This window comes from Triturus cristatus, chromosome 11, assembly GCF_964204655.1.
Source record: "Triturus cristatus chromosome 11, aTriCri1.1, whole genome shotgun sequence".
In the NCBI taxonomy this organism is placed as follows: domain Eukaryota; kingdom Metazoa; phylum Chordata; class Amphibia; order Caudata; family Salamandridae; genus Triturus; species Triturus cristatus.
This window is the reverse complement of record NC_140594.1, coordinates 211189115-211216553: the sequence shown is the minus strand read 5'-3', so window position 1 is coordinate 211216553 and position 27439 is coordinate 211189115. Positions and strand designations below refer to the sequence as shown.

General features: G+C 49.6%; 1 protein-coding gene across 9 annotated transcripts in view; it reads right to left on the bottom strand.

Annotated features, from left to right (window-relative positions):
* The window catches only part of ACACB (acetyl-CoA carboxylase beta), a 2187049-nt gene that overhangs the window by 114543 nt on the left and 2045067 nt on the right, over positions 1-27439 (bottom strand). For all 9 annotated transcript variants that reach the window (XM_085633342.1, XM_085633341.1, XM_085633344.1 and 6 more), the window contains 2 exons: positions 17802-17956; positions 2761-2931 (listed from right to left, as the gene is read on the bottom strand). In XM_085633342.1, coding sequence (XP_085489468.1) covers positions 2761-2931; positions 17802-17956 — 326 coding nt within the window. The remainder of the gene's footprint in view (positions 1-2760; positions 2932-17801; positions 17957-27439) is intronic.

The following is a 27439-nucleotide window of genomic DNA, read 5'->3' as shown; positions in this document are numbered from 1 at the left end:
TATTTTAGTATATGGTTTGGTCTCCCCCTGATGACCATTGTGTATTACGTGCTACTTACCTGTTTCTATTGAAAAGTATTGTGTGCATCTCCAGCTAGGAGATACTTGCATGTGTTAGTGAGTGTTATATAATAAATACATATTTTTATAAATACACTGTGTAAGTCTTTTTCACTTAATCAATACCTATAAGATAACGTTCTGGTAAAACAAGCTACTTTACACTCCTTCTGGACTAAGCCTGAAGGCTGCTCTCCGCAGCTACCACTTAGAGAGCTTTCTAAGGTTGTCTAAGATCACTAAAAATCACCATAAGGGGCCTAAGTAGCCTCCGTGACGTCGTCCCGACGCGCACGACGCTAGTGACGGGCGCGGAGCCGCACAGCGCCACCTACTGGCGCGCAGGGGTACTGCTAAGCAGAAAACTTTCTGGATCCAGACTGACGCCTGGGGAATATTCTAAGGTAAGGAATCTATCACTAACGTGTCTCTTTCAGATACTGAGAACAGGAGGAAGATCCCTTTCAGTAAATACTGCAGTGGCTTAGAATACCATGCCTTTTTCACCGAGGGTACAAAATATTTTCTAAGCAATTAAAGACTTACCTTTTTGACTTAACTCTGTAAGACTGTCCGTTTTGTCCCTCTCGCATTTCCTCTTACTTTTTGGACAGGGTATGCAAAGCACTTTGATAGCAATTGATTAATTTAATGATGGGTTATATAAATAAGTCTTTCCTTCATTACTGTTTGGTTTCAAATAAATACATTAAAAGTTAGCCAAAGCTGAGCCGGTCTGCTCTCTGCCAAAGTAATCAGTGGGTTGAGCTCAAGTTTAGTTACTCTGAGGGTTCAACCCGATAAAGGTTGTGTATTATTTGAGCTGGTTAGTCATCCAACACAAATAATTCAATTTCTTATACTGGCTGTCCTGTATAGTTTGTGCTAAAGAGGTCCATAAGTACTCCGGGACTGCCACAGAGTTTGACCAATCACACCTCATAAAGCATGACTGTAGCAGCCCCGGAGTTAGCTGGCACTGACTGAGAGTAAAGCAAGGCAGGCCAAACAGAACATGCACTTGTCAAAGATCTTCATGCATTTGGACTTACAGTCTGGACTGGACTGGTAGGAAATATATCCGGGCTGACTATGATGGAGGATGCCTGGTCCTCCAGACTCTCTGGTACAGACTGTTGGGCCAAAAAGTCAAAATTGCCCAGTGGCAGTCCATGCCGCGAGGTGACTGCTTGTTGACTGGCTTTGCCTAAGTGTCCAAGAGGTTATCCGCTAAGGCTTAGTTAAATGGTAGGAGATGTTCAGAAAGTGCCTGGCCAGGCTGAAGAACCTCCATCAAAACATGAGTTTTGACCTCCATTGTAGGGAGCTGCCGTTCAAAGACCTCTGCAGCCCGTCACATAGCCGTGATGAAAGAAGCACTCCCCTCTGGCAGGACCAAGGGGGGAGAGCAGAGTCCAGTGTCCAGACCATTGGTATGGCATTCTGTAATTATGCAGAACTGTCCTTGCCATATTATGGGATGGTGAGAGCTGATATATAGCATGAGCTCTGCTGTGTGGTAAAGGCAATGTATCAAAGTAAGAAGGGTTGGCTATATGCTGTGCTTCTATGGGATCAGAGCACGGGCTCAGTCCAGGTGAGGCCGGAGACAGCAATAGTTATCAAAACCTCTTCAGGGAGCAGCATTGATGTGAACGGAACCGGCCAGGGAGTGATGCCAGACATGAAGTCAACATCGAAGCCAGTGCAGAACCTTAAGCTGGTTCAAGAGACAGCGCCGTGGGCAAATCCACCAGTGGGTTTACGACTGGAGACCTCTAAGGATCCTTGGGGCCAAATGCGTGCCAGAGGGATTTGGAAGCGTTCCAAATATGTGCAACATGGCTTCCCTAATGGCATCTATTTGCTGCAAGGTTGCTGGAGGACCTGTAAATTCGGGCTGCATTGTAACCAAACTCAGAATCGGCTCTTTAGCAGTTCAGGAACGAGACCAAGAGGCATGCTGACACCCTTGTGCTCTCTATGGAGAGAAAGTGGCAGGAAAGGCTAATTCCCACTTTGACTTTTTGTACTTTATCTTCAACTTACAGACTTCAACTACGATGAGGACCTGCTGTGAGAACAACATCAGGAACGGGACGTCCCTTTGAACTTCAAAGTATCACAGCATGGAGCCTTCTGATGTTTGATGACAGAGATTCACCTTGCGTTCTCACCTGGTCTCTGGGTTCATCTGGATGCAGCTGTCGCAGCCCCTGGAGCTGTTCCCCTGGGCATACCACATAGGGGTCTGTCACAGACATTTGTTTCTGACAGTACCTCTAAGGTTTAAATCCTGTCATTTTGGGAGGTGATAACCTCCTTTAACACAGGTAAAGAGAATTTTGCAAGGAAAAGAGTTGTTTGTCAGAGATGAGAGAAGCAAAGGGCCACATCTGCATCTGAAAGTGCAGAAATAAAGGAACCGACATCAGCACGCCTGGGTGGCACATATACGAGTTCCCGCTCGTCACTTCTGGAGCAGAAGTGTGGAGCTGCATGATAACACCTACCAGCTTGCAAGAGAATTGCTTTTGAGTTCCCAGATCAAGTCTTACACCTGGGGGAATATTCACAAGGTTAGAAATCTGTGGTTAGAAGTAAACAATAGAAACATGCTAGCTTTAAGTCTCAATCATATCAGTTATCTTTAATGCAGTAAGATTGATAGTTCTAAGTCTTTTAGTCGTAAAAGGTTACCTTAACTGCTCCTTCAGTCTCCATGAACCAGCGCCTCAGCATGGACTGGATGTGTATATCACTAAGCTCATTGTTAGCATTCAGGATCTCATTCTTGACTACCTCCTCCAAGAGAAGACGCCGTAATCGCCAGTAGAAAAACGTGCGGGCATTCTTCCACTCAATGATGTCCTTCGGGGGACAAGAAAGTTAGGGCAATACAGAGTTTATTTAGGGAGAATAAAATATCCATTCCGTCTGTCCACTTTTTTTTTCTTGAATTTATACATTATTACTTTTCTCAAACCAAATTAATCATATACAAATTAAAGAAAACCCTGAGAAAACAATATGTTCTACTACCACCACCACACCCCCCCCCCCCCCCCTATACGGAACTTGTAAAATTTATTTGCCAATTTGAAACTTTAAAACATTTCCCCCAACTGCTATTCACTTTGGTTAATTGATCATTTTGTAATATGCCTTTTCGATCATTGTACAATTACCACCCCCAAGAACTAAAGGTCTGATTTAGATCTCGATGGACGGGTTGCTCTGTCACAACTGTGACAGATATCCTGTCCGGTGAAATATAAATCCTGTAGGATATAATGGGATATATATTTCGGCGGACGGGATATCCGTCCCCGTCGTAACGGAGTAACCCGTTCGCCGAGATCTAAGTCAGGCACTACAATAAAGGCCCATTAAAGCTCTCCAATGTCGCCTAACTAATAATTTTGTCAAATAATGTATATTTAAACTTAACAATCTATTATCTTTCTTTCGCCTGTTGTAAATATGTAAGTTTCCATCAATGGAGTTATTTTAGGTCCTACCATATCACTTAGTAAATAATTATCCACTAGCAATACCATGTTTATTTCCTTAAAAGACATCCATAAATGTATATGTAATATGTCTACAATGCCTCTACCTGTTCTGTAACTCACCACTATTCCTTAAAAAGCTGATAAATTAAGCTTCTAGAAGAAGCCATGGACAAGATTGCCTTGCAACTGTGCAACAATGCTTGAGACACAACTATCTTAAATTGAAGTCTGATAAGACTGAGGTTATTGCTGGTTGGGAACCCTAAAGTGCCTAGGCTGATACTATACTAGCCATTTTGGTTTTGTTCCACCACACAAAGAAGACAACAGTGGAATCACTGGACATTCTATTGGCTCAAGATCTTAGTATGATAGTTTAATTCACTTCAGTCTGCAGTGCACGTTTCTATGCCCTCTGATTGCCATAGCTGCCGTTACATCTTCCTGCGTCAGTGGTAGCAGCATGTGTGCTGTCTAAACTGGACTTCTGTTTTAGCCTCTATATTGGCCTTCTGGATCATGATCTTGCTAAACAACATGGTGTACAGAATACAGCACTCCGTTGTATTGTACATCTGATCAAAATCTGATCATATTTTGTACGTGCATAAAAATCTTCAAGTGCTGACAAAGCCACCTCCTCCTGCAGTACATTCTGGATGTTTGATCACGTTAAGTCTCACTTAATCATGACTGTCATAAGAGTCCAACACTCCCGTGTGGAAATCAGACTACTTTGGTTGCTAGGTTTTAAACTGTGGATTAAGCAGCAGCTTCAGCTAAAGATAAATTTCTTCTGTATTTTTTATTTTTTTAAGGAAGGCACTGGGGTCTTTTTTATTCTGTCTTTTTGAAGTCTTTTTTGTTCTGTTATTTGTTTGTTTTTATTCTTTCACTTTTACTGTTCCAACCCCAAAAATCCCAGTCGACATATGTTGCGCTCTAAAAATGTTAATAATTTAAAAAACAATTTGTAAATGCAGGCTAGTCCAGGACAGGCTTCTTATGATCCCTGCCTTTCTCTAAGTAAATTGTGGAAATTCACCTAAAGAGTTATAGCAGTCTTAGTACACAATTTGATCTTCATTTAATCATTTTCTCAATTTTGAAATTTCAGGTCTCTTTTATGGGTTTAATTCAACAAAGACTGGTGACAGTAAGGAAATGTCTGGGCCAACTTTGGGTATATTCAAAAATTTTGGGCCAGACATTTACTCCTGCGGGCTTAAGACCAAGTTTCGAGTACACCTTTAAATCCTTAGGAATTTTCTAAGAATTCCAGGAGTAACCCTCTGATTCAAACTGTTGTCGATTTCAATAAGTATGATTTTCCTATTACTTATTATTGAAATGTAAAAGGTACAAAACCACACATGCACAAATGTATAACGTAAGGAATGTAAATTGTTAGGATTCTGCCTTTTGCTTTAGTTACACATTTGCTCTTTTTCACGTTTTCTGGCGCACATTACTGGCATAAAATTTCCTTTTTTTTTGCTTGTGCAGTCTGGTTACAAAGTTCAGGTACAACGAGATGAGAAATTATTTTTTGAGCTATAATAATAAGTTGCGCACCTTCTCATACTAACCTCAGCCAAATGAAGGCACATGTTTACTTTTCTGACCCATTACCAGTTTCAGATCTCTAAGTTTGGGCAGGCGCTCTAAAGGTGGTGCACCAAGTAGGGCAAACGCTTTCCTCTTCAGGGGTGACATTGGTGCTGTAGATACAACTTGACGTGAGTAGCCCGGCTCAGTTTGATACGGGTCTAACTGCATTTAGGTTGAATAGTACATTGGCAGTTGACAAGAAGGCACTTCCAGAGTACTCAGTGGTGTGATTAGCCAGGCTTTATTTTCTTTATCAGCCCTTCAATATATTTTTTTACCCCATATATCCTCATTAGCGCAGCAGTTAAGTGTTTTCGCCGTTATATAGTTTGTGGTTACCTTTTCAATTTTTCATCTGTTATTCAAAAAGTCCTGATTTTTTCAGTTTTCTGTCTCCTGTTACTGATTCAAACAAGGTGGTTATTTCTTTAGCTATTTATGTTTCCTGAATTTCTTTTGACTTTATTTTTTATGTTTGCCAAAATTAACTTTTAGTTTTATATTTCGGTATATGATGCAGGTCAACGATAACCTACATTTGAGAGAAAAACAATGAACAAGTGGTTACGTTCTGCAGTCACAACCTTGAATAAAGTATTTTATGAATCTAAACATGTGTGTGCTTGTTTTGTTACAGTAGATCGCCAGCTGTCACCACAGCCTTAAACATAAAATTGCTCATCATATTATACGCAGCGGTGTACTGTTTTGCTTAGTTAGTTCATAGTATGAAGCTTATATTAAGTCGTGCAAAGAGAAGATTATACCCACTTGCTTTTGGGAAACTGGTGAATACAGATTTACTACTCTGAGGGTAGATTTTAAATTGAGCAGTAATATAAACTCCATATGTAAAATAGGTTTGTTAATCACAACAGGTATTTTTAATTGACATGTCTTAAAATTGAAATTACTAAACCGTTTTGGCCTTTTATCTCAAGGACCTCTATCAAGCTAGGACCCAGAAGCTCCCACAACAGTAAAGTTTTGCAAAACCCCTGTCACAGCGGGTATTGCCAAAAGACTGGAAACCACCACCAGACCTGCTGGCTTTGCCAATGCTTATTTCTGTGATGGATTTAAACACAATATTGGTTACTTTGGCGTTTTGTACAGATGCTCATGGGCCCCTCATAAACTGCTTACAAATGTGAGATTTGTTGCTGTTTCTTAATGCCCAGAGAGCTGCGCCTAGCTACTGGTAAATTTCCATCTGTGTGTGGAAGTGTTTTTTCTTGGAACTATTTTCATTTTTCCCTGCTCATGTTGAATGTGTGTGTTTTGCGTGCAGCTCCTCCTTGCTTAGGTCTGAAATTGAATTGACGTTTGTGCATTTCTGACATTTTTTGGTGTAAGCAACATGCTTCAATTTTGTGAATTTGTGAACAAAGAAAGGCTGTCTTTGTAATTATGTTTAGTAATTTTTAATCTTGCGAACACAATCCACATAAATACACTCCACGCCATGCCACATAATTCCAAATCAGTATAATTTCACTAAGTGCCACACACTTCCATGCCACACAATTCAACTCCACACATTTCCATTTAACACCACATAATCCGACAACAAACCATACAGTTCAACCCAACAACACAATTACACAACACACACCACATACATCCAATCCACACCACAGAATTCCACATCAAGCCACAAAATTCAACAGCACACCACATAATTAAACTCCACTACATACCACTCCACAGCACAAAATACCCTTCCACAAAATTACACTCAGTGACACACAATCCCATTCCACATAATTCCAGTACTCTCAATACCACATTATTACATCCATAGAATTACACTGCACACCATGCCACATTATTCTTCTTCACAAATCCACTCCACACCACGCGGCCCCCCTCCCCAAAGAACAAGTTACTTACCTTCGGTAACGATGTATCTGTAAGAAACATTAGTTAGTTAGATTCCTCACCTTAGAATATCCCCAGGCATCAGACTGGATCCGGAAGATTTTTCGTCAGCAATAGCCCTTGCGCGTCGCTAGGCGTCGTCTGCGGCTCCGCGTCCGTCGTCGGCGTCGTGCGCCGGAATGACGTCGTCGGAGTACTTAGACGCCGCCCTCGCGCGCTGACGTCAGTTCTTGTACATAGCCTTCCGCGCCAGGAACGCAGAGCCATGCAAGAGACCGACACTGGTGCCAAAAAATTCTAGGGCCCTGAAAGGGATAGCCTTAACCCTAGATGTCAGTTCGCAGAACGGGGAGGATGGGTGGGTCGGTGAGGAATCTAACCAACTAATGTTTCTTACAGATACATCGTTACCGAAGGTAAGTAACTTGTTCATCTGAAAGAAACACGTTAGTTAGATTCCTCACCTTAGAATAGATACCCAAGGAATACCAACCCCGGTGGTGGGTCTGCGAACCAAGATCACACCAGAAAGTCCTGGAGGACAGAACGGCCAAATAAGCCATCCCTCCGGACTTGGGTGTCTAGGCAATAATGCCTGGCAAACGTGTGCAGCGAAGCCCACGTTGCCGCCTGACAGTTGTCCTGCAAAGGGACTCCCCGTCCCAAAGCAGTAGTAGCCGCTGTGGCCCGAGTAGAATGGGCGCGCAGCCCAACAGGCGGTTCCTTTTTTGCCAAGGAATAACAGATTTTTATACACAAAACGACCCACCGGGAGATGGTCTGTTTGTGTACAGCTTTTCCCTTCTTAGCACCCACGTAGCCAATGAAAAGCTGGTCGTCCACTCGGAACTGTTTAGTGCGGTCCAAACAAAAGGAAAGGGCACGTTTTGGGTCCAGACGGTGGAGCCGCTCTTCCTATTTGGAAGGATGCGGAGGCGGAAAGAAGGTGGGCAAGGTGACAGATTGCCCAAGATGAAAGGGGGTCACCACTGTCGGTAGAAAGGAAGGACGAGGCCGAAGGACAACCTTGTCCGGATGAACAGATAGAAAAGGAGGCTTGGACGATAGAGCCTGGAGCTCACTCACCCGTCTAGCCGAGGTGATGGCTACCGGAAAGCAGTCTTAAGAGTTAGAAGACGAAGAGGACAATTGTGAAGAGGCTCAAAGGGAGCGCACATCAGGAATGTCAAGACAAGATTCAAGTCCCACTGAGGCCTTACGAAAGGGACAGGAGGGAACGTGTGAGTAATGCCTTTAAGAAAGAGTGACACTACAGGGGACTTGAAAAGAGAGGGCTGATCTGGAAGCCGTAAGAAGGCAGAGAGAGCAGCAAGATAACCTTTCAAGTTGCCCAGGGCAGAGCCCTGCCGGGCCAAAGAAAGAAGAAAGAGGAGAACCTCAGAAAGAGGGGCAGAAAGGGGATCCACAGCCTTTGCTGTGCACCATGCCACAAATTTGTCCCACCGGCAGGCGTATACCGTCTTTGTGGAGGGACGCCTGGCTGCCAGAATGATATCACAGACTTCAGGAGGCAAGTCAAATGGCATAAACTGCCGCCGCTCAATCTCCACGCATGGAGGTGGAGGCTGGACAGGTTCGGGTGGAGGACCGTCCCCTGCTGCTGCGACAGAAGATCCTCCCGAAGGGGCAGGCGTATCGGAGCATCGGTCAACATACTGAGTAGCTCGGGATACCAGTACCTTCGTGCCCAATCCGGAGCCACCAAGATGACTTGGGCCCGGTCGCGCTTGATCTTCTTCAGCACTCTGGGCAGAAGTGGTATAGGCGGAAAGGCGTACAACAGACCGCAACTCCACTCGCGACGAAAAGCGTCGCCGAGCGAGTGCCGCCTTGGAAATTCCAACGCGCAGAACCACTGACATTGCGCGTTCTCGTCGGTGGCAAATAGATCTAACCAAGGCTCTCCCCACTGCTGAAAGAGACCTTGCGCCACCTCGGAGTTCAGACGCCATTCGTGATCCATCATGCACCGGCTGCTGAGTTCGTCCGCTCTGGCGTTCAGAGAGCCCGCCAGATGTTGAACCACCAGGGTGATGCCCTGGTGTTCCAGCCATGTCCAGAGGGGCAGAGCCTCCTGACAAAGGGTCCACGACCCCACCCCGCCCTGTTTGTTGCTATACCACATGGCGGTGGTGTTGTCCATGAACACCTGCACGACACTTCCCCGGACAGAGGGAAGGAAGGCTTTCAGTGCAAGACGGATCGCTCTCAGCTCCAACAAGTTGATGTGGAGGCGAGACTCCGCCAGAGACCAGAGGCCTCTGATCTCCGCCTCTCCCATATGGCCACCCCATCCCAGGATGGACGCATCCGTCACTACGACATGCTCCGGTAGGGGTAGGGAGAGGCTCTTGCCCGTGACCCAATCGCGGTCCGTGAGCCACCACTGCAACTGCTGTGCAGTGCCCTCCGAGATCAAGACATGGTCGGACAGGTTGCTGTGATGCTGGGCCCACTGAAACTTCAGGTCTCACTGCAGAGCCCGCATGCGCCGCCTGGCGTGATGCACTAGTAGGATGCAGGAGGCCATCAGCCCCAGAAGCCGCAACACTAGCCTGACCGAAACCCAGGATAGAGGCCGAAAGATGGGAATCAGGGCCTGTATATCCCGGACCCGCTGCTCCGGTGGATGGACCCGGAACTGCGTCGAATCGAGAACCGCTCTGATGAAGAGGAGCTTCTGAGAGGGGCTCAGGTGTGACTTCGGCACGTTGATGGAAAACCCCATCAAATGCAGGAGATCCGCCGTAGTCTGGAGGTGGGAGACGACTGCCTGGGGCGAGCCCGCCTTCAACAACCGGTCGTCGAGATAGGGTAAGACTGGAACCCCTGATCTGCGCAGATGAGCTGCGACCAACGCCATCATTTTCGTGAACACCCGACGGGCACTGGTAAGGCCGAAGGGGAGCACGGTGAACTGAAAGTGCTCCTGACCCACCGTGAACCGCAGGTAACGCCGGTGGGCCGGCAGGACGGGGATGTGGAAATATGCGTCCTGCAAGTCCAACGCTACCATCCAGTCTCCAGGGTCGAGGGCAGCTAGAACCTGAGCCAAAGTTAACATTTTGAACCGTTCCTTCCGGAGGAAGGCATTGATGTTCCGGAGGTCCAAGATAGGGCGTAGGCCCCCTTTGCCCTTCTTGGGAACCAGAAAGTAGTGGGAATAACAACCACGACCTACTTCTGGGCTCGGAACGTGCTCGACGGCCCCCTTGGCCAAGAGGGCCGAAACTTCCTCGTGGAGAAGATTCAAATGATCCCCCGAGATACGGTGGTGCTGCGGTGGCATGGCTGGAGGGGTCGCCTCGAAGGGGAGGGAGTAGCCCCTTCGGACGATTTGCAGCACCCACCTGTCCGACGTGATGGAACGCCAGTGGAGCAGGTGATGGCGAACTCTGCCGCCCACTGGCGTGGAATAGGCCTGAAAGCTCGGACTAGGAAGGCTTTGAGGCGGATGCTGCCGGGGTAGATGTGGACTGACCGCGTCGTCCTCCGGTACCGCCTCGGCGGAAACCACGTCCGCGACCACGTGCAGGCTGGTTCTGCGGCCGGTGGCTAGGCGGACGTGAGGAGGTGCCCCTTCCTTGGCCACGAAAGGAGCGAAAAGCGGAAGTTTGTGGCCGCGGGGCCGAGAGGCCCAAGGACGTGGCCGTAGCCCGGGAGTCCTTGAAGGGAGCCAGCGCACTGTCCGCTTTGTCACCAAAAAGGCGAGCACCATCAAAAGGCATGTCCATGAGGGTGCTCTGGACATCCCCTGAAAAAGACGTGGACCGCAGCCAGGTGTGACGTCGAAGCGCCACCGTGGTAGAAATCGCCCTACCCAGCGAGTCCTTAGTGTCGAGTCCACATCGGATAGCATGGCGCGCTGCATCTCTCCCATCGGCCAGGGCCGAGGAAAGCCGCGTCCGGGCCTCCTCCGGACACTGGGGCAGCACGTCCTCCACCACATCCCACAGAGAGTGGGAATAACGGTCTAAGAGACAGGCGGTGTTCAAAGACCGCAGGCCCAAACTGAGCGAAGAGAAAAGCTTCTTACCAAACTGTTCCAGTCTCTTGGAATCCCGGTCCGGAGGAGCGGACGGGAAGGAGGATTGGGAGGTAGAGGCCTGGATAACCAGACTCTCGGGGGTGGGGTGTTGGGACAGAAAACTGGGGTCGCCCGGAGCAGGGCGGTGGCGCCTGGCAACGTTCCTATCCACAGAAGGGACTGTGGAGGGCTTGGACCAGGTGCCCTGCAGAACGTCAGTGAGGGCCTCATTGAATGGCAGCAGAGGCTCAGTGGAGCATGCGGCAGACTGAAGCACCTCAGTGAGGATGTTAGTCCTCACAGCCACGGCAGGCAGCTCAAGCCCAAGCGCTTCGGCCGACTTGCGCAGCACCACAGAAAAAGCTGCACCCTCCTCCGAAGCCACAGTCGGAGGAGAGATGAATCCAGTGTCCGGTGAGGTATCCAACCCACTGGCCTCCCCCAGTTCATCTGCCCAGTCCTGTGCAAGGTGGCTCTGAAGGGCCATAGGGTCGTCAGACCCCTCCCAGTCGCCCCCGTCATCCGATTCATGGTAAACAGGAGGAATGATCGGAGCCGGTCGATAGACAATATGTGTCTCTAGCGGCGTCGGATGCGGCGTCGGGCAGCGCCGCATCGGCGTCGGGACCGGACAGGGGCTGAACCGGGGATCGACGTCGACCGGAGCCGGCGTCGGGGGTGGTATCGGTGTCGGCGCCGGTGGAGGAGGCGTAACGAGGTCGACCGGCGTCGACAGGGGCCCAGGCTCGGGCCCCTCGGGGACCTGCGGCGTCGAGGCCGGAGCCTCCAACGGCGCCGGGGCCGGAGCCGCCGGCATGCGAGGTCGCCCAGTCGAGTCCGCGGGGCCCGAAGGCGCGCCAGCGGGCGTCGACGGCGGGGCCAGGCTCCTCATGGCTGAGAGGAAGGCACTGACCTCCGCCGGCGTCGCGTCAGTCCCAGGGACCGTCGGGTATGGAGACTTGCGCGGTGCGCGACCGGCGAGGGGAGTCCGAAGAGCGGTGTCGCTTCTTGGACTTCTTGGAGTGCCTCGACTTACCCGAAGACTTCGAGCCAGACGAGTGACGATGTCGAGTGCGGCTCCGCGACCGATCCTTGGACCTCCTCCTGGACCGGGATCGAGAGCGACACGGAGCCGAGTGGCGAAGCTCGAGAAGCTTGCGGGACCGCTCCCGCCTAGCTTTCGAGGTCAGGGCCATACAATCGGAGCACGACGCCGCGTCGTGGTCGAGGCCCAAGCAGTACAGGCACCGGCGGTGATGATCGGTCACCGACATCAGTCGGTGACAGTCGTCGCAGGCCTTGAAACCAGGCATCCTACCGGCACCAGAGTCGAGAATTGACCAAAAAGAGTCAAAAAAGTTAGTCAAAAATTGACTAAAGGGGTAGCTCTCCCGGATCTGCGCTTACTGGCGCGGTAAAAAGAAGAACTGACGTCAGCGCGCGAGGTCGGCGTCTAAGTACTCCGACGACGTCATTCCGGCGCACGACGCCGACGACGGACGCGGAGCCGCAGACGACGCCTAGCGACGCGCAAGGGGTATTGCTGACGAAAAATCTTCCGGATCCAGTCTGACGCCTGGGGATATTCTAAGGTGAGGAATCTAACTAACGTGTTTCTTTCAGATCCATAAAGATACAAGTTTGAAAAGTATTAACATATGGACAAAAATATTACCTTATCTGTAGACAGTGCCCTTCCCTGATCCATAATGTGGTACTGCAAATTGGCAGCCAAAGGGTTTGCGCTGCAGGGGGTTGGGCCTACTTGTCCCAAGGACAAAATACACATGAAAACTTGTTGCCCTTGACCCCAAACAATATGTCCTGGGCGTCGGGCTATAGGAATTCCTCATCCCTGACCACTGTGAGAAGTTGGCCTGATATATGATGTCACTAGTTCTAGTGTACACTTTGTATCATTCCAAACAACCCTTATGGTGATTGGTTGTAAAAGTCAACCTTATAGACCAGCTATCCTAGTGGTAGCATGGACAAGAGCAGTCTTAGGCTAAACTCTGTATGGCATGTGAAGCCAGCTGTTATACCATTATACTCCCTTGAATACCAAATGAAAGGACACCACACATATATAAAATTAGAATGTATTTATTCTAACATATACCCTCACCACTCTTTATGAGTTCAGAGGTCTAAGCACAATTTCTTAAGTAGCATACGTTAAGTTACACAGGAAAATACAGTTAGGCCCATGGGCCACGCAAACCATATACTAAGAAAGTGGTATAAGTACCACGTCACGAACAGGGAGTAGGCCTAGGGCCTAGGGAATCGCTGGGGCTACACTACCCTACCAATTGTTAGGAAGTGGGAGGCCCACAGGAAGCGTGTGCAGTGTGGAAACACACACGCGGGTTGCATTAAAGTCAATGGGAATGTAACAGTTAGAAATAGGAAGAATAAGGACACTTCCGAAGTAACTTGGAGGAAGCAACTAAAGACTTAGACGCTTGGATAGTCAATATCCACTGGAGCACCGGAGTACTCGCGTTACCTCACCCACAGGAGACGGGTGCATAGGTTTGAAGATGTGTTGGGTGTCGTCGCTGGATCCTATGGATGCCTGAAGAACAGATGCTGGCAGGCGGCCAGGAGGAAGATGTCCGGTGGATCCAAGGATGGATCTTGAAGGAAGAACACCTGCAAGCAGAGGGGACAAAGTCTGTGTCACTAGCCAGTGACCGTGTGGAACCAGGAAGGAACCAGGTGATGTCGTGCAGAAGCAGAACACAGGTGATGTCTTGAAACTGGTCTCTACAGCTGCGTGGACCAGGAGGCGTCGAGGACTACCAGAACCAGGGTACGAGCTGTCCCACGAAGGATCTTGCTGATGGCGGAGTCGACGTCCCGACTGGAGTCAACAAGCCTTGGCAAAGGCAACCCACGCGGAATGGGAAATTTGCTTCAGGTGCAGACCAGGAAGGTCTGAGGTGCTTCTCTTTCACAGGGAAGCAAGGGCCAGTCTGGAGGAGCCAAACCAGCGGTGAAAAGTCAAGGGTCCGTCGTCACTGAGGCTACTAGCCAACGGGCAAGCAACCGGACAGACGCGTCGAGCAGGAAAATGCAGAAGGGCCCCACGCAGAACTCGTGGAGTGTGGAGGGCTGATCTTCGGTGCAGATGGTGCTCGGGGTTGGGGCTGCTCAATCCCCAGAGCACAACTTCGAGGATGCCTCAGAAGCTGCGCTGGAAGCTACTCGCCAATTTTCCCAGGTAGCCGGTCCCACGTCTCTCGTCGCTTCCACGGATCTCAGCTTGGCTGTGGATGTGGATCAGGGTCAGAGAAGTCTGGAGGTCAAGGCGCTGGTCGGGCTCTGCAGTCGGTTCCTCGTAGAACTTGGGCAAAGCAAACGGCAGATCTCTTGTTGGTGCCTGTTTGCACAGGGTGGCCACTCCTTGGCCACAAGGGAGATTCTTCAGTCTTCTTCTCGTCGAATGTCGAAGGTCCAGAATTTCGTGTCTAGTTTCAGTTCAGGATAATCCAAAATCCTAGGGACTCAGCTCCCACTCTTATACTAATCTGGGGGGATGGGTTACCTGCTAGGTCCCTCCTATGGGTGGGACCAGGGAGGGGGGTGGTTACACCCCCTTCCCTTTGTCCAGTTTCGCGCCAGGACTGGGGCTGGAGTGCCCCAGCACCGGTTTGAACCGGACTATGCATGGGACACCTTGTGTGCCCCAGGCAGTGTCTCGTTTCTTTCATCCCTCCCTGCCCCAATACACTAAGCCCTGTCTAGGGTGGTGCTAGCACCTCCCAAGGCAGGAAACCTATTGTCCAAGCCTCCCTCGCTGGAAGGACTCCCAGCAGCAGGAGGTCAGACTTGTGTCCGTGGCAGCAGCATCCATTTTGTGATGCTGGGGCTCTGGTTAACTTTAACCGGGTAGTAGGTTTTTAACATGTCTTCTCCCTCTAGAAGGGGGGAATACTATCCTCATCGCCAGAAATGGTGTGGGGGTAGTATTCCAAAGTGTTAGACACCTTACACGACATGTTTTGATAAAGCCAAACCATAGTTACCATAACCGTGAGGATTATAAGGCACTTTAAGAGTATATGGTAGGCGATATCATAGAACAGCTATAAGGACATGGTTCCGAAATCTGCAGACAGGCTCAGCTCATGCTAGAGCACCATCTCACATGTTACCAAGCACTCTGCCTTCAGGATTGTTAAGGCCTGCCATAGGAGTGGCTGAAAGGTTACCCATGTGTCTATATATAAGGTTGGTATAGGAATACTATACCTAAGCAAGGGGTGATTACACGACCTTGCCCCAGCTGAGTGATCAGCCAGTTGTGTCATGATGGGAGGCCAGCCAGGGGTGGCATAATACATGCTGCAGCCCCTGGTAGGCCTAGGGTACACCCATGCCCTGGGTACCTAAGGTACACTGTACAGGGCCCTATAAGGTGATCCTTACCAATTGGGTTATGTACCTAAAGCACATAGTATGAATTTAGAGAGAGAACAGCTGGGCTGTGGGTCTGATTAGCAGGCCCACAGCCACATCTAAGTCGGAAACCAGTAAAGCAAAAGCAAAAAGTGGGGGTGACCAAAGGAAGCAGACCCTACTCTCCTACACACACCGTCGTTGCAATCGCACTTCCCAGCGAGTCCGTGGTGTCAAGTCCACATCTAATGGAATACCGTGCTGCATCACGCCCCACAGCAAGAGCCTGGGCGAGCCGTGTCCTGGCCTCCTCTGGACACTGGGGCAGCACGTCCGCCACCGTATCCCACAGAGAGTGGGTGTAACGGTCCAAAAGGCATGCGGTATTAATGGACCGCAACCCAAGACTGAGTGAGGAAAACAGTTTCTTGCCAAACTGTTCCATCCTTTTGGATTCCCGGTCCGAAGGTGCGGACAGGAAGGCGGTTTGGGACGTGGAGGCCTGGATAACCAGATTCTCATGGGTGGGGTGTACGGGCAGAAAGCAGGGGTTGCCCAGAGCTGGGCCATGTTCCAATCCACAGGAGAGACTGTGGAGAGCTTGGACCAAGTGCCCATCAGAACGTCGGTGAGGGCCTCATTAAACTGCAGCAGAGGCTCCGAAGAGCTTACTGGCGGTTGAAGCACCTCAGTGAGGAGGTTAGTCCTCACGGCCGCTGCAGGGAGCTCCAGGCGCAAGCCCTTGGCCGCCTTGCGCAGCACCACAGCATAAGTAGCACCCTCCTCCTTAGCTACGGTAGGAGGAGAGATGAAACCAGTGTCAGGCGAAGTGTCTAGACCACAGACCTCCCCCAGCTCATCTGCCCAGTCCTGACTTAACTGGCACTGCTGTGCCAGAGTATTCCTCAGGCCCCTCCCAGTCCTCCCCTTCATCCGTGTCCTGGTAATCAGGCAATAATGACGGAGCCGGGTCATAGGCAAAAGGCTCACTCATCGACGCCGGAGACAGCGCTGAGCGGCACCGCTCCGACGCTGGACCCGGACCGGGGCTGAAACCATGGACGGTATCGTCCGAGGATGGCACCGGGAGCGACACCATGGGGGTCGGCGCCAGCGGAGGAGTCGTGAGGTCAACTGGCGTCGACCGGGATCCAGGCTCGCTAGGACCCCCAGTCGGACCTGCGGGGACCAGAGGCGCGCCGGCAGGCCTCGACGGTGGGAAGAGAGTCCTCATGGCCACAAGGAAGTCTCGAATCTCGCCCGGAGTCGCATGAAGCCCAGGGACCGGAGGGTGTGGGGCCGGATGTGACTACTGCGGCTCCGGTGGAACCCTCGGCCGAGTCGCGCAACCGGCGAAGAAAGTCAGAAGAGCGATGTCACTTCTTCGACTTCTTTTTGCCATGCCTCGACTTACCTGAGTGCGAGAACTTTGATCCCGACGAGCAGTGAGAACTGCGGCTCCGCGACCGGCCCCTCGAGCGGCGCGGTGTGGACTGCCGGATCTCAAGGAGCTTGTGGGACTGCACCCACCTAGCTTTCGACGTCAAGGCCCGGCAGTCAGGGCACGACTTGTCATCGTGGTCGGCCCCAAGACAGTAGAGACACCGATGGTGTGGGTCGGTAGCAGACATCAGTCGGTGACAGACGTCACACGGCTTGAACCTGGGCATCCCTACCGGTACCAGGAGTCGAAGTTAACTCGAAAAAGATAGACAAAATGTCCAAAAAGTTAGTCAAAAAATGACTAAGGGTACGCTCTTCCCGGATCTGCGCTTGCTGGCGCGGAAAAAAGAACTGACGCGCGAGGGCGGCGTCCAAGTACTCCGACAACATCATCCCGGCGATCACGACGCTGATGACGGACGCAGAGCCGCAGGCGACGCCTACCGACGCGCAGGGGTACTGCAGACAAAAAATCTTTTCGGATCCAGCCTGACGCCTGGGGATATTCTAAGGTAAGGAATCTAACTAACGTGTTTCTTTCAGATATAGTCAACAAGAGTTTAAGGTAGCCAAATATTTGGATTAGAGTACAGATAAAAAAACATTGAGAAGTCACCAGGAGTAACAAGTATCTCCAAAATTCAGAAAATGTAGTGGGGTCATTGTTGTTCAGGGGGAAACATGGTCATAAAACATATCTCAAGCAGCTGGAAAACTTAAATGATAGTAGAATTGACATATCTGAAAATTAAGTATGTGACTCCACAAGTAAAAAGATCCAATACCAAAAAGCTTTAGTAATACTTTAAAAAAACGTTTTAACATTTGTACTCAACTGTAATGACTCCCTTTTCTTGCATTCTTCCTGGGGTATCGTGCAAATCAGCGAACTGTACAGCCACTTGGTGGTATATTGGCAGCAGGAGTTCTTCTCGAGATTTTAGCTGACTTTCCAGCCTTTTACAGTCATCTTCTGACAGCTCTGGTGTGCCTAGATTTCCAAAACACAATCAAATGTTGACTTGCTCTCATTTATCGACAGACATTCTGCTTATACTAACATATTCAAGAAGGTAAAAGGTCAAGACAAAACATCCAATACAGAAAAAATGACTAGCTAATCAAGTTAAAGAATAAATGTACTGGTTTTGCTTTTGTCACTCAAAAAAGACATTAATCTATGTGATCAAGTAACTGGCCTTGTAACGAACAATTTACTTACCTTCTGTAACGCTTTTTCTGGTGGATACAGTATCTGCCTGTGGATTCCTAACCTTGTGAGTATCCCCTGCGCCAGCATTCCACAGAATTTTTCCTAGCTCTCCACGCCGACGTGGACGTCATAATTCTACGGCTCAGCTCGTGACTCCGTATGACGTCACCGGAGCCATAAGAGAGCAACGTCGGCGTGATGACGTCAGTTCCACCCATTTTTTCCGTGCCTCTGAGGCGAACAGATGGGCTGACACAGACTCAAGTATACATAGTACACAACATTTGAACCAATATATACAGCACAACGTCAAAAAGGAAAAGTAAAAACATCAGCCTTTCCTATAAATGTACAAGATAGAAAATACAATGAATAAACAACCAGACAAAAAAAGGTATCTTTTTAGGTATACAAAGGTGGACAACGGAGAGGCGGGTGGGTCAGTGAGGAATCCACAAGCAGATACTGTATCCACCAGAAAAAGTGTTTCCGAAGGTAAGTAACTAGTTCTTCTGATGGATACATCTGCCTGTGGATTCCTCACCTTGTGAATAGATTCCCACAGCAGTCCCACTCCCGGAGGAGGGTGTCCACCTTTCCTATACCAAAAAGTCCTGCAAGACAGAGCGCCCAAAATGGCCCTCCCTCCTTATCTCAGAGTCTAAGCAATAATGCTTTGCGAAAGTATGGAGGGGGCCCAAGGCGAGACCTTACAAATGTCTGCAACTGGAACACGCCTGGCCAAAGCAGAGGTGGAAGACTTAGCTCTAGTAGAATGAGCCCTAATACCCTCAGGTGGAACCTTACCAGCCAGGGCGTAGCAGATCTTGATGGTTAGGATGATCCACCTGGACAGAGGGCGCTTGTGCACAGCTTTGCCTTTTGAGTGTCCAACAAAGCCCACGAAGAGCTGATCTTCCAAACGTATATCCTTTGTTCTGTCCAAATAAAATCTCACTGCTCTTTTAGGGTCCAAGCGGTGAAGTCTCTTCTCCTTGGAAGGGTGAGGGGGAGGATAAAATACAGGGAGAGTTATGGACTGCCCCAGATGAAATGGAGTAACTACCTTAGGTAGGAAAGCAGCCCTGGTTCTGAGGACGATCCTTTCAGCATGTAAGGATAAAAACTGGGGTTTAGAACTAAGAGCTTAAAGCTCACTCACCCTCCTTGCTGAGGTTATGGCTACAAGAAAGACCGTTTTAAAGGACAACAGCCTCAAAGGACAGCTATGAAGGGGTTCAAAAGGGGACCCCATCAAAAAAGTTAAAACAAGATTAAGGTCTCACTGTGGCATTACAAAGGGAGTAGGTGGAAACCTATTAGAAAGACCTTTGATAAATCTTAAAACAATAGGAGATTTTAACGACGGCTGATCCGGAAGACACAGAAAAGCCGATAAGGCTGATAAATAGCCCTTAACTGTCGCCACTGCAAAACCCTGCTGTGCCAAGGAAAGAGCAAACTGAAGCACATTTGACAAGTGGGCCTTTAAAGGGTCAATGGATCTCTCTCCACACCATTTTACAAACTTAGACCATATAAAGGAATAAATTGACTTAGTGGAGTGTTGCATGGATGATAATATAACATCCACTACGTCCGGTGGGAGAGAGAAAGAACTCGGGTTGCCCCGTTCAATCTCCAGGCATGAAGGTGCAGGCTCTGGAAGTGGGGGTGTAGAACCTGCCTCTCCGACTGCGAGAGGAGGTCTGCGCTGAGAGGGAGACGGAGCGGAGGGTGCGACGAAAGGTGAAGTAGATCTGTGTACCACACCCTTCTTGGCCAATCCGGGGCGATCAATATAACTTGGGACCGGTCTTGGCGAATCTTCCTCAGAACCCGAGGAATCAAGGGTATGGGAGGAAACGCGTAAAGGAGATGTGAGTCCCATCTCAACTGAAACGCGTCCCCCAAAGCTCCCTGCATCGGATACTGGAGACTGCAGAATGACGGGCAGTGAGCGTTCTCTTGAGTGGCAAACAGGTCCACCCGAGGAGTCCCCCACGTCCGGAAGATGTGCTGAACTACCTCTGGATGAAGCCTCCACTCGTGGTCGATGGAAAACTGTTGACTGAGACTGTCCGCACGAACGTTCTGCACCTCGGCCAGATGATTCACCATCAAGCAAATCCGATGGTCCTGAGCCCAGGACCAGAGTCGCAAGGCCTCTCTGCAGAGACGGTACGACCCTACTCCTCCCTGCTTGTTGACATACCACATTGCGGTAGTGTTGTCCGTCAGGACCTGAACCAACTGACCGCGAAGGGAAGGGAGAAAAGCCTTGAGCGCCAAACGTATCGCCCGCAATTCTAGAAGAATGATATGAGACAATCTTTCCTCTAGAGACCAAAGACCCTTGATCTCCAGATCCCCCAGATGAGCACCCCACCCTAGGTGGAGGTATCCGTTATCACTGTGGCCACCGTTGGAGGAAGATGACATGGGCTTTCCTTGAGACAGATTGCCCTCCACGCTCCACCAAGACAGATCCGCTGCAGCTTCTCTGGAGATCCTGACTGACTCCCTGAGATCTCCGTTGTGCTGATACAACTGCCTGCAGAGACACCACTGGAGCGCCCTCATGTGACAGCGTGCATGGTTGACCAACAGAATGCAGGAGGCGAACAGACCAAGCAGACGAAGGACCTTCAGAACTGGAACAACCGCTCCATTGTGGAATAAAGGGATCATCTCCTGAATGTCGAGAATTCTTTGTGGAGGAGGAAATGCTCGACACACAGTAGTGTCCAGAACCGCCCCTAAGAACAGGTTGTGCTGAGAGGGCACCAGGTGAGATTTGGGCACATTGATCGATAAACCCAAGTTGAATAACAGATGAGATGTTACCTGCAGATGATGTTGCACCATCTCCGGCGACTCTGCTTTCAGTAGCCAGTCGTCCAGGTAGGGAAAAACCGGAATCCCCGACCTCCTGAGATGGGCAGCCACCTCCGCCATCACCTTGGTGAAGACTCGAGGTGCAGTAGTAAGACCAAACGGGAGGACCGCAAACTGGTAGTGTTGCGACACAACCATAAAACGGAGATACTTCCTGTGCGACTTCAGTATTGGGGTGTGGAAATACGCATCCTGCAAGTCGATCGACACCATCCAGTCTTCTTGCTGCAACGCCTGAAGAACCTGAGCAAGGGTTAGCATCTTGAATTTCTCCTGCTTCAGGTAAAATTTCAAGACTCTGAGGTCCAGGATCGGACGCAATCTGCCGCCCTTTTTGGGAATCAGGAAATTCCGGGAGTAGCATCCCTGACCCTTTTCCTGCTCTGGAACCACCTCTATCGCACCTTTTTGTAGCAATGAAAGAACCTCCTTCTGCAGAAGAAGCAGATGGTCCTCTTGGCAAGGAGGGTAAGGGGGAGGAAATTCCTGAAAGGGAAGGGCGTACCCATTCTCCACAAGGTTTAAAACCCAAAGGTCCGTCGTGACCAATTTCCAACCTTGCAGAAGACCCCGGGAGCTGCCCCATCTTCAGGTGGAGGGGGCTGTGGCTTCCCCGCACCCTCTGCCACGTTTGATAACGCAGACCCCCCTCTCGTAGATGTGGAATACTTGACTCCATCAACTCCGTCTCTCATGCATGGAATGCGCTCCTTGATATGTACAATGGCGCACAGCTGTATTCCCCCGACTACGGGTTGAGTGGTGCCAATGGTTAGGACCTTGCTCGGACAGGGGCGCCCTTGACTCGCTTTACAAGCTACATATACAGCCTATGTTGGATCTATTTCGAGGTGGGTGGGTGCGTACTTGGGAGGAGGTAGCGGGCACTACCGACGAACACTCGGCACTGACTAAATTTCATTTTTTTGTTTTTAGAACTCTTCACGCCTTACAGGCGGTCCTCGGTGGGGCACTTCAGGAACCCTTGGACATTCCCCTTCTAACTCTGCTTTTGGGTGCCCAGGGCAAGCTGATCTCTAAATTGTACACCTCGGCCCTTGCCACAAAGATACCCCCCCTTAACAAAGCACGACAAGCATGGAAATCTGACATTGACACCCCTATCACGGACGATGTCTGGTTCTACTGTTGCACGGTAACTCGCCAAATTTAAATAAACGGTAGACATCGACTTGCCCTTTTTAAGTTCCTGAACAGGGTGTATCATTCCCCATTGCGCCTGTGCCGGTTCGGACTATGGGATACTGACAGCTGTGAGCGATGTGATGCCCCCCCAGGCAGGTTTTTACCATCTGGCTTGGCTCTGCCCCCCGGTTGCGCAGTATTGGGCCTCGATCTTTCACAAACTCAGTGATATCGTTGGATCACCCTTATCCCCGGACCCACTGTTATCTTTGCTAGGATACACTAAACCTCTTAAAAAGGGAATGCATAAATTGGTTGCTTTAGGCCTCCTCTTAGCCAAGCGCAGGCTGGCGATGAGATGGATGAGAGGACCACTACCCACCCTGGTGGAATGGGAGCGAGATATCATATATTGTCATACTCAATCAGAGGTTTGCAATGAGATGAGGCCACCGTGTAATCGCTCAAAGAGTTTCTGGGGTCTCTTTGCTCAAAACTGTGCATGCCAAATGTCTAATCCTGATGCTTCTGATGCCTAATTACTGCTAAGGGTTGTTTTCGTTCCATGCAGACCCTGATGTGTGTGTTGGCCGTTGTTGCTGATCCCCCTTTTCTTGCTGTAGGGGGGCTACACGATAGTCTGGCACCCTGCTAACAAATATGTGCTATATTGTCTTCTCACCTCCTGAGTCACTTCATCACCTAAGGCGCTTTTCCTTGCCTGCCTGCTCTTTGCCTCCCAATCCCCTCCTTGTCAGTATTGTTTATTTGATTCAAGAATTGTGATACTAGCGATATGCATTTGTTTTCTATTGTTTATTGTCTTGTCTATTCTTTTCAGATATGTATTGATTTGTGTCTTTACTTTTATGTTTAGTATTTGAAAATTGAATAAAAATAAATAAAAAAAAAAAAAAGTGAGACACCCGACCCCCCAACAGGCCCCACATGATCCAGGATGGGGGATCTAGGGCTGCTTCCCTGTAGCATCATTGGGAGCAGAGGAGGTTGAGGAGGAGAGGAGGAGAGATTGCGGCCAGAACCACGTCGCCCCTTTTGTCTTCCTCTATAGGACTTATAGAGTGGATTTTGCTGAGGTTGACGGAAGGTGCGAAAGGAAGACCTTCCAAAACCCCTATACTTTCTGAAGTCAAAACCCTTCGATTGGGTCTGCAATCCCAAGGATTTCACAGTCGTCCTGCTATCCTTAAACCTCTGTAAGGCAGAATCCGCTTTTTCTCCAAAAAGCTTTGTCCCATCAAAGGGCAAGTCAACAAGAGTGGCCTGAACATCAGGTGAAAGTCCAGAAGAACGGAGCCAAGCCTGTCTTCTTGTGGCTATTGAAGAACCCATAACTCTGGCAACAGAATCAGCCGTATCCAAGCCTCACTGGATTACCTGCAACGTCAGTGTCTGAAAGAACTTCCATAGAGCAACCCTCATCTTCATCAGGCAATTTGGGCACCAATTGCTTTACAGAGTCCATTAAAGCGTGAATGTAGCTGCCCAACAAACAAGTGGCATTAGTTGACTTCAGTGCCATACTAGCCGAAGAGAAACCCTTTTTAGCAGACTGTTCCATTTTCTTTGAGTCTCTTTCAGCTGGAGCTTGTGGAAATGCTCCCGAAGATTGTTTGGAGCAGGATGCTTGCACCACCAAACTCTCTGGAGATGGATGTGAAGAAAGGAAGCTTGGATCCCCTGGAGCTACTCTATATCTTCTAGCCACAGCCCTTGAAACAGCAGGCGAAGAAAATGGTTTGCGCCAAACGTCCAAGATAGGATCCAGGATGGCCTCATTAAAAGGCAACAGAGGCTCAACAATTGAGGAAGGTGAATGTAGAACCTCCGTCAATAAGTTAGGCTTATATTCAGCAGAAGGCAACTGCAAACCTAAAAGCTCCGCAGCCTTCTTTATTACCAAATGGTAAGGAGCCAGCTCTTAAGGCGGAGAAGACCTCGAAGAAGAAAGTTCCCACTCAGGTGTGGTGTCCAATCCGCTTGCCTCTTGAATTCCTTCGAACTCATCCATTGATTCATCTAATTCACCTTCCTCTACTTCCTCTGTACGATACTGCTCCTCTTCTATAAGCCTCTAAGCCTCTCTCCGTGAACGAATCCGTGGACTCGGCGGCGCCGTTCGTAGAATCGGCGGCACCACATGTGGCGCAGCTGGCGCTAGCGTCGAGGGAGGCTCCGACGAAGGCACACGATCCACACGAGGCCGGGAGGAAGGCTCTCCAGACGGCGCCGGAAACTGCCATGACGGCGCCATCGGCATGAAGGGCATAAATGGTGCCTGAGCATAAGTGTTGTGGCACGCCCAAATTGAATGCCAGCGGACCCACAGGACCTGAAGGTGCCCCGGATGGGAAGGCTGCTCTGGCATTTAAAAAATGCGGCGGATCCACCCTTAGAGCCGGGAATTGCGGGTATGGATTTGAATCTGTATCCAGCCGGGGAGTAACCGGTACCGGAGCCATCGTATCCACTACCGGATCCACTGGTTCGCCTTCAGGCACATGAGAGAGCTCAGCATCCTGAAGCGGCCCGGGGTCGGAAGCTGGTGAATCCCTCGGTGCCGGAGACTGCGCCGGAGTAACCTTAGGCGAAGGAGACTTCTCCAGAGTGACAAGAGGAGAAGGTGAAGACGAAGGTGAAACAAAGTCCTTACTGCGACGTCGAGGTGAAGGCGACTTCAAAGCCCTACCGTTCGTCGATCGGCGCCGAGACTCATACTTCCTCTTTTTCTTATGCTTTCTCGACCTCAACGAGTGCAAAGTCGACGATTCCGGCTTCGACTTATCTCGCTTGTGACCTCTACCTTCGTTCTTTGCCTTGGCCATAAACAGCTTCGCTTCCCGTTCCTTAAGTGCCTTTGGATTCATTTTCCTGCATCAGGAACAGTCCTCCACGTCGTGATCCGACGACAGACACCATAAGCAATCTTCATGGGGGTCAGTGATGGACATGTGACCCCCGCATTCCCTACACAGCTTAAAACCGGACTTCCTCGACGAAGACATGAGTTTTTTTAAAAACAGTAACTCACAAGTTAACAACAAAGTAACTCTTCAACCAAGGAGAGTGCTAGAAAACCGTTACGCGTCGATGGCGCAGAAAAAAGGGAACTGACGTCATCACGCTGACGTGGCTCTCTTATGGCTCCGGTGACGTCATACGAAGTCGCGAGCGGAGCCGTGGAATTATGACGTCCACGTCGGCGTGGAGAGCTAGGAAAAATTCAGTGGAATGCTGGCGCAGGGGATATTCACAAGGTGAGGAATCCACAGGCAGATGTATCCATCAGAAATCTATATCCCAGGACAAAAAAGGTTATACCAATCAGTCAAACTGGATGTCATTCATACTAGTTTAGATCTATCACAGTAAAAAGGCTTACACTCACTGAAACCCAGAGTGTTTTTGCTGCATGTGTTGCGTTTTAATTTAATACACTTTTTGACTTAGTGGCAATGTATTTCTTAATGACACCACGTTTCAAGCGGACAAGAGCAGCATGATTCTGTAATGGACTACTTCAACTTTATACTTACAAAAGATATCTTGGAAAGAACACTTGAGTAAATCTGGTTTTAAAACATTTGCAAAAGAAGTCTATATAAATACATGATGAACAAGTTACTTACCTTCTGTAACGATATATCTGTAAGAGACATAGATTAGTTGTAGATTTCCTACCTTTTGAATTACCCCCAGGCATCAGACTGGATCCGGAGAATGGTTTTGTCAGCAGTACCCCTGCGCGTCAAAAGGTGGCATCGGTCGGCTCCGCATTCGACGTTGACGTCATGGTTGCCCGCCGGGATGATGTCGCAGTAGCTAATTAGACGCCGCCCTCGTGCGCAGACGTCCGTTCTTTTACACAACATTCCACGCCAGAAGCGTAGAGCCATGCAAGACACTGACCACTGGTGCACCAAACTAGGGCCCTGAAAGGGATTCCCAGACCCTAGAAGTCAGTTCGCAAAACAGGGAGGATGGGTGGGGTGGTAAAGAATCTATAACTAATCTATGTCTCTTACAGATATATCGTTACCAAATTCACAACAGAAAGTCCAGGAGAACAGAACAGCCAAAAAGCCGTCTCTCTAGACTTGGCTGTCGAGGCAGTAGTGTTTTGTGAATGTGTGCAGAGATGCACACGTAGCTGCCTGACAGATGTCATTGAGGGTGACTCACCGTCCCAAAGCAGTGGTAGCTGGCGTCGCTCTGGTGGAATGGACGCTCAGTCCCACTGGAGGCTCCTTCTTTCCCAAAGAGTAGCAAGCTTTGATGCACAAAACGACCCACCTGGAGATGGTCCAGACCTTTTTTGGCGCCCACATAGCCAACAAAGAGCTGGTTATCCACCCGGAATTGCCTCTCTTCCTCCTTAGAAGGATGCAAAGGCGGAAAGAAGGTGGGCAAAGTGATTGTTTGACCGATGTAGAAAGAAGTAACCACTTTGGGAAGAAAAGAGGGTCGAGTTCGAAGGACAACCTTGTCCGGATGAACCGCCAGAAAAGGAGGTTTGACAGAAAGAGCCTGGAGCTTAATCACTCTGTGAGCAGAAGTGATGGCAACCACAAAGGCAGTCTTTAAAGTGAGAAGTCTGAGAGGACAGATATGGAGCGGCTCAAATTGAGCGCACATAAGAAAAGTAAGAACCAAGTCCTACTGAGGCATTACCTCAGGAGGTAAACGACGAGTAATGCCCTTAAGAAAACAAGCTACAACAGGGGACTTGAAAAGAGAAGGCTGATCAGGGAGCCTAAGAAAGGCTGCCATGGCAGAGAGATAGCCTTTAAGAGTGCCCAGTGCAGAGCTCTGCTGGGCCAAAGAAAGAAGGAACAAGAGAACCTCAGAAAGTGGGGCAAAAAGGGGATCCACTGCCTTTTCTGCGCACCATGCCACAAATGTGTTCCATCTGCAGGTGTATACCGTCTTCGTGGAGGGCCGCCTGGCTGCCAAGATAACATCACAGACTTCAGGAGGAAGGTCAAAGGCTGTTAACTGTCACCGCTCTATCTCCACAAAAGGAGGTGGAGGCTGGACAGGTTCGGGTGGACCATCGCCTGCGGCTGCGACAGAAGATCCTCCCGAAGAAGCAGTCTGATCGGAGGATCGATGGCCATGTGTAAGAGCTCGGGATATCAGACTCTCCTTGCCCAATCCGGAGCCAAAGGCGTATAGGAGACCGCAACTCCACTCACG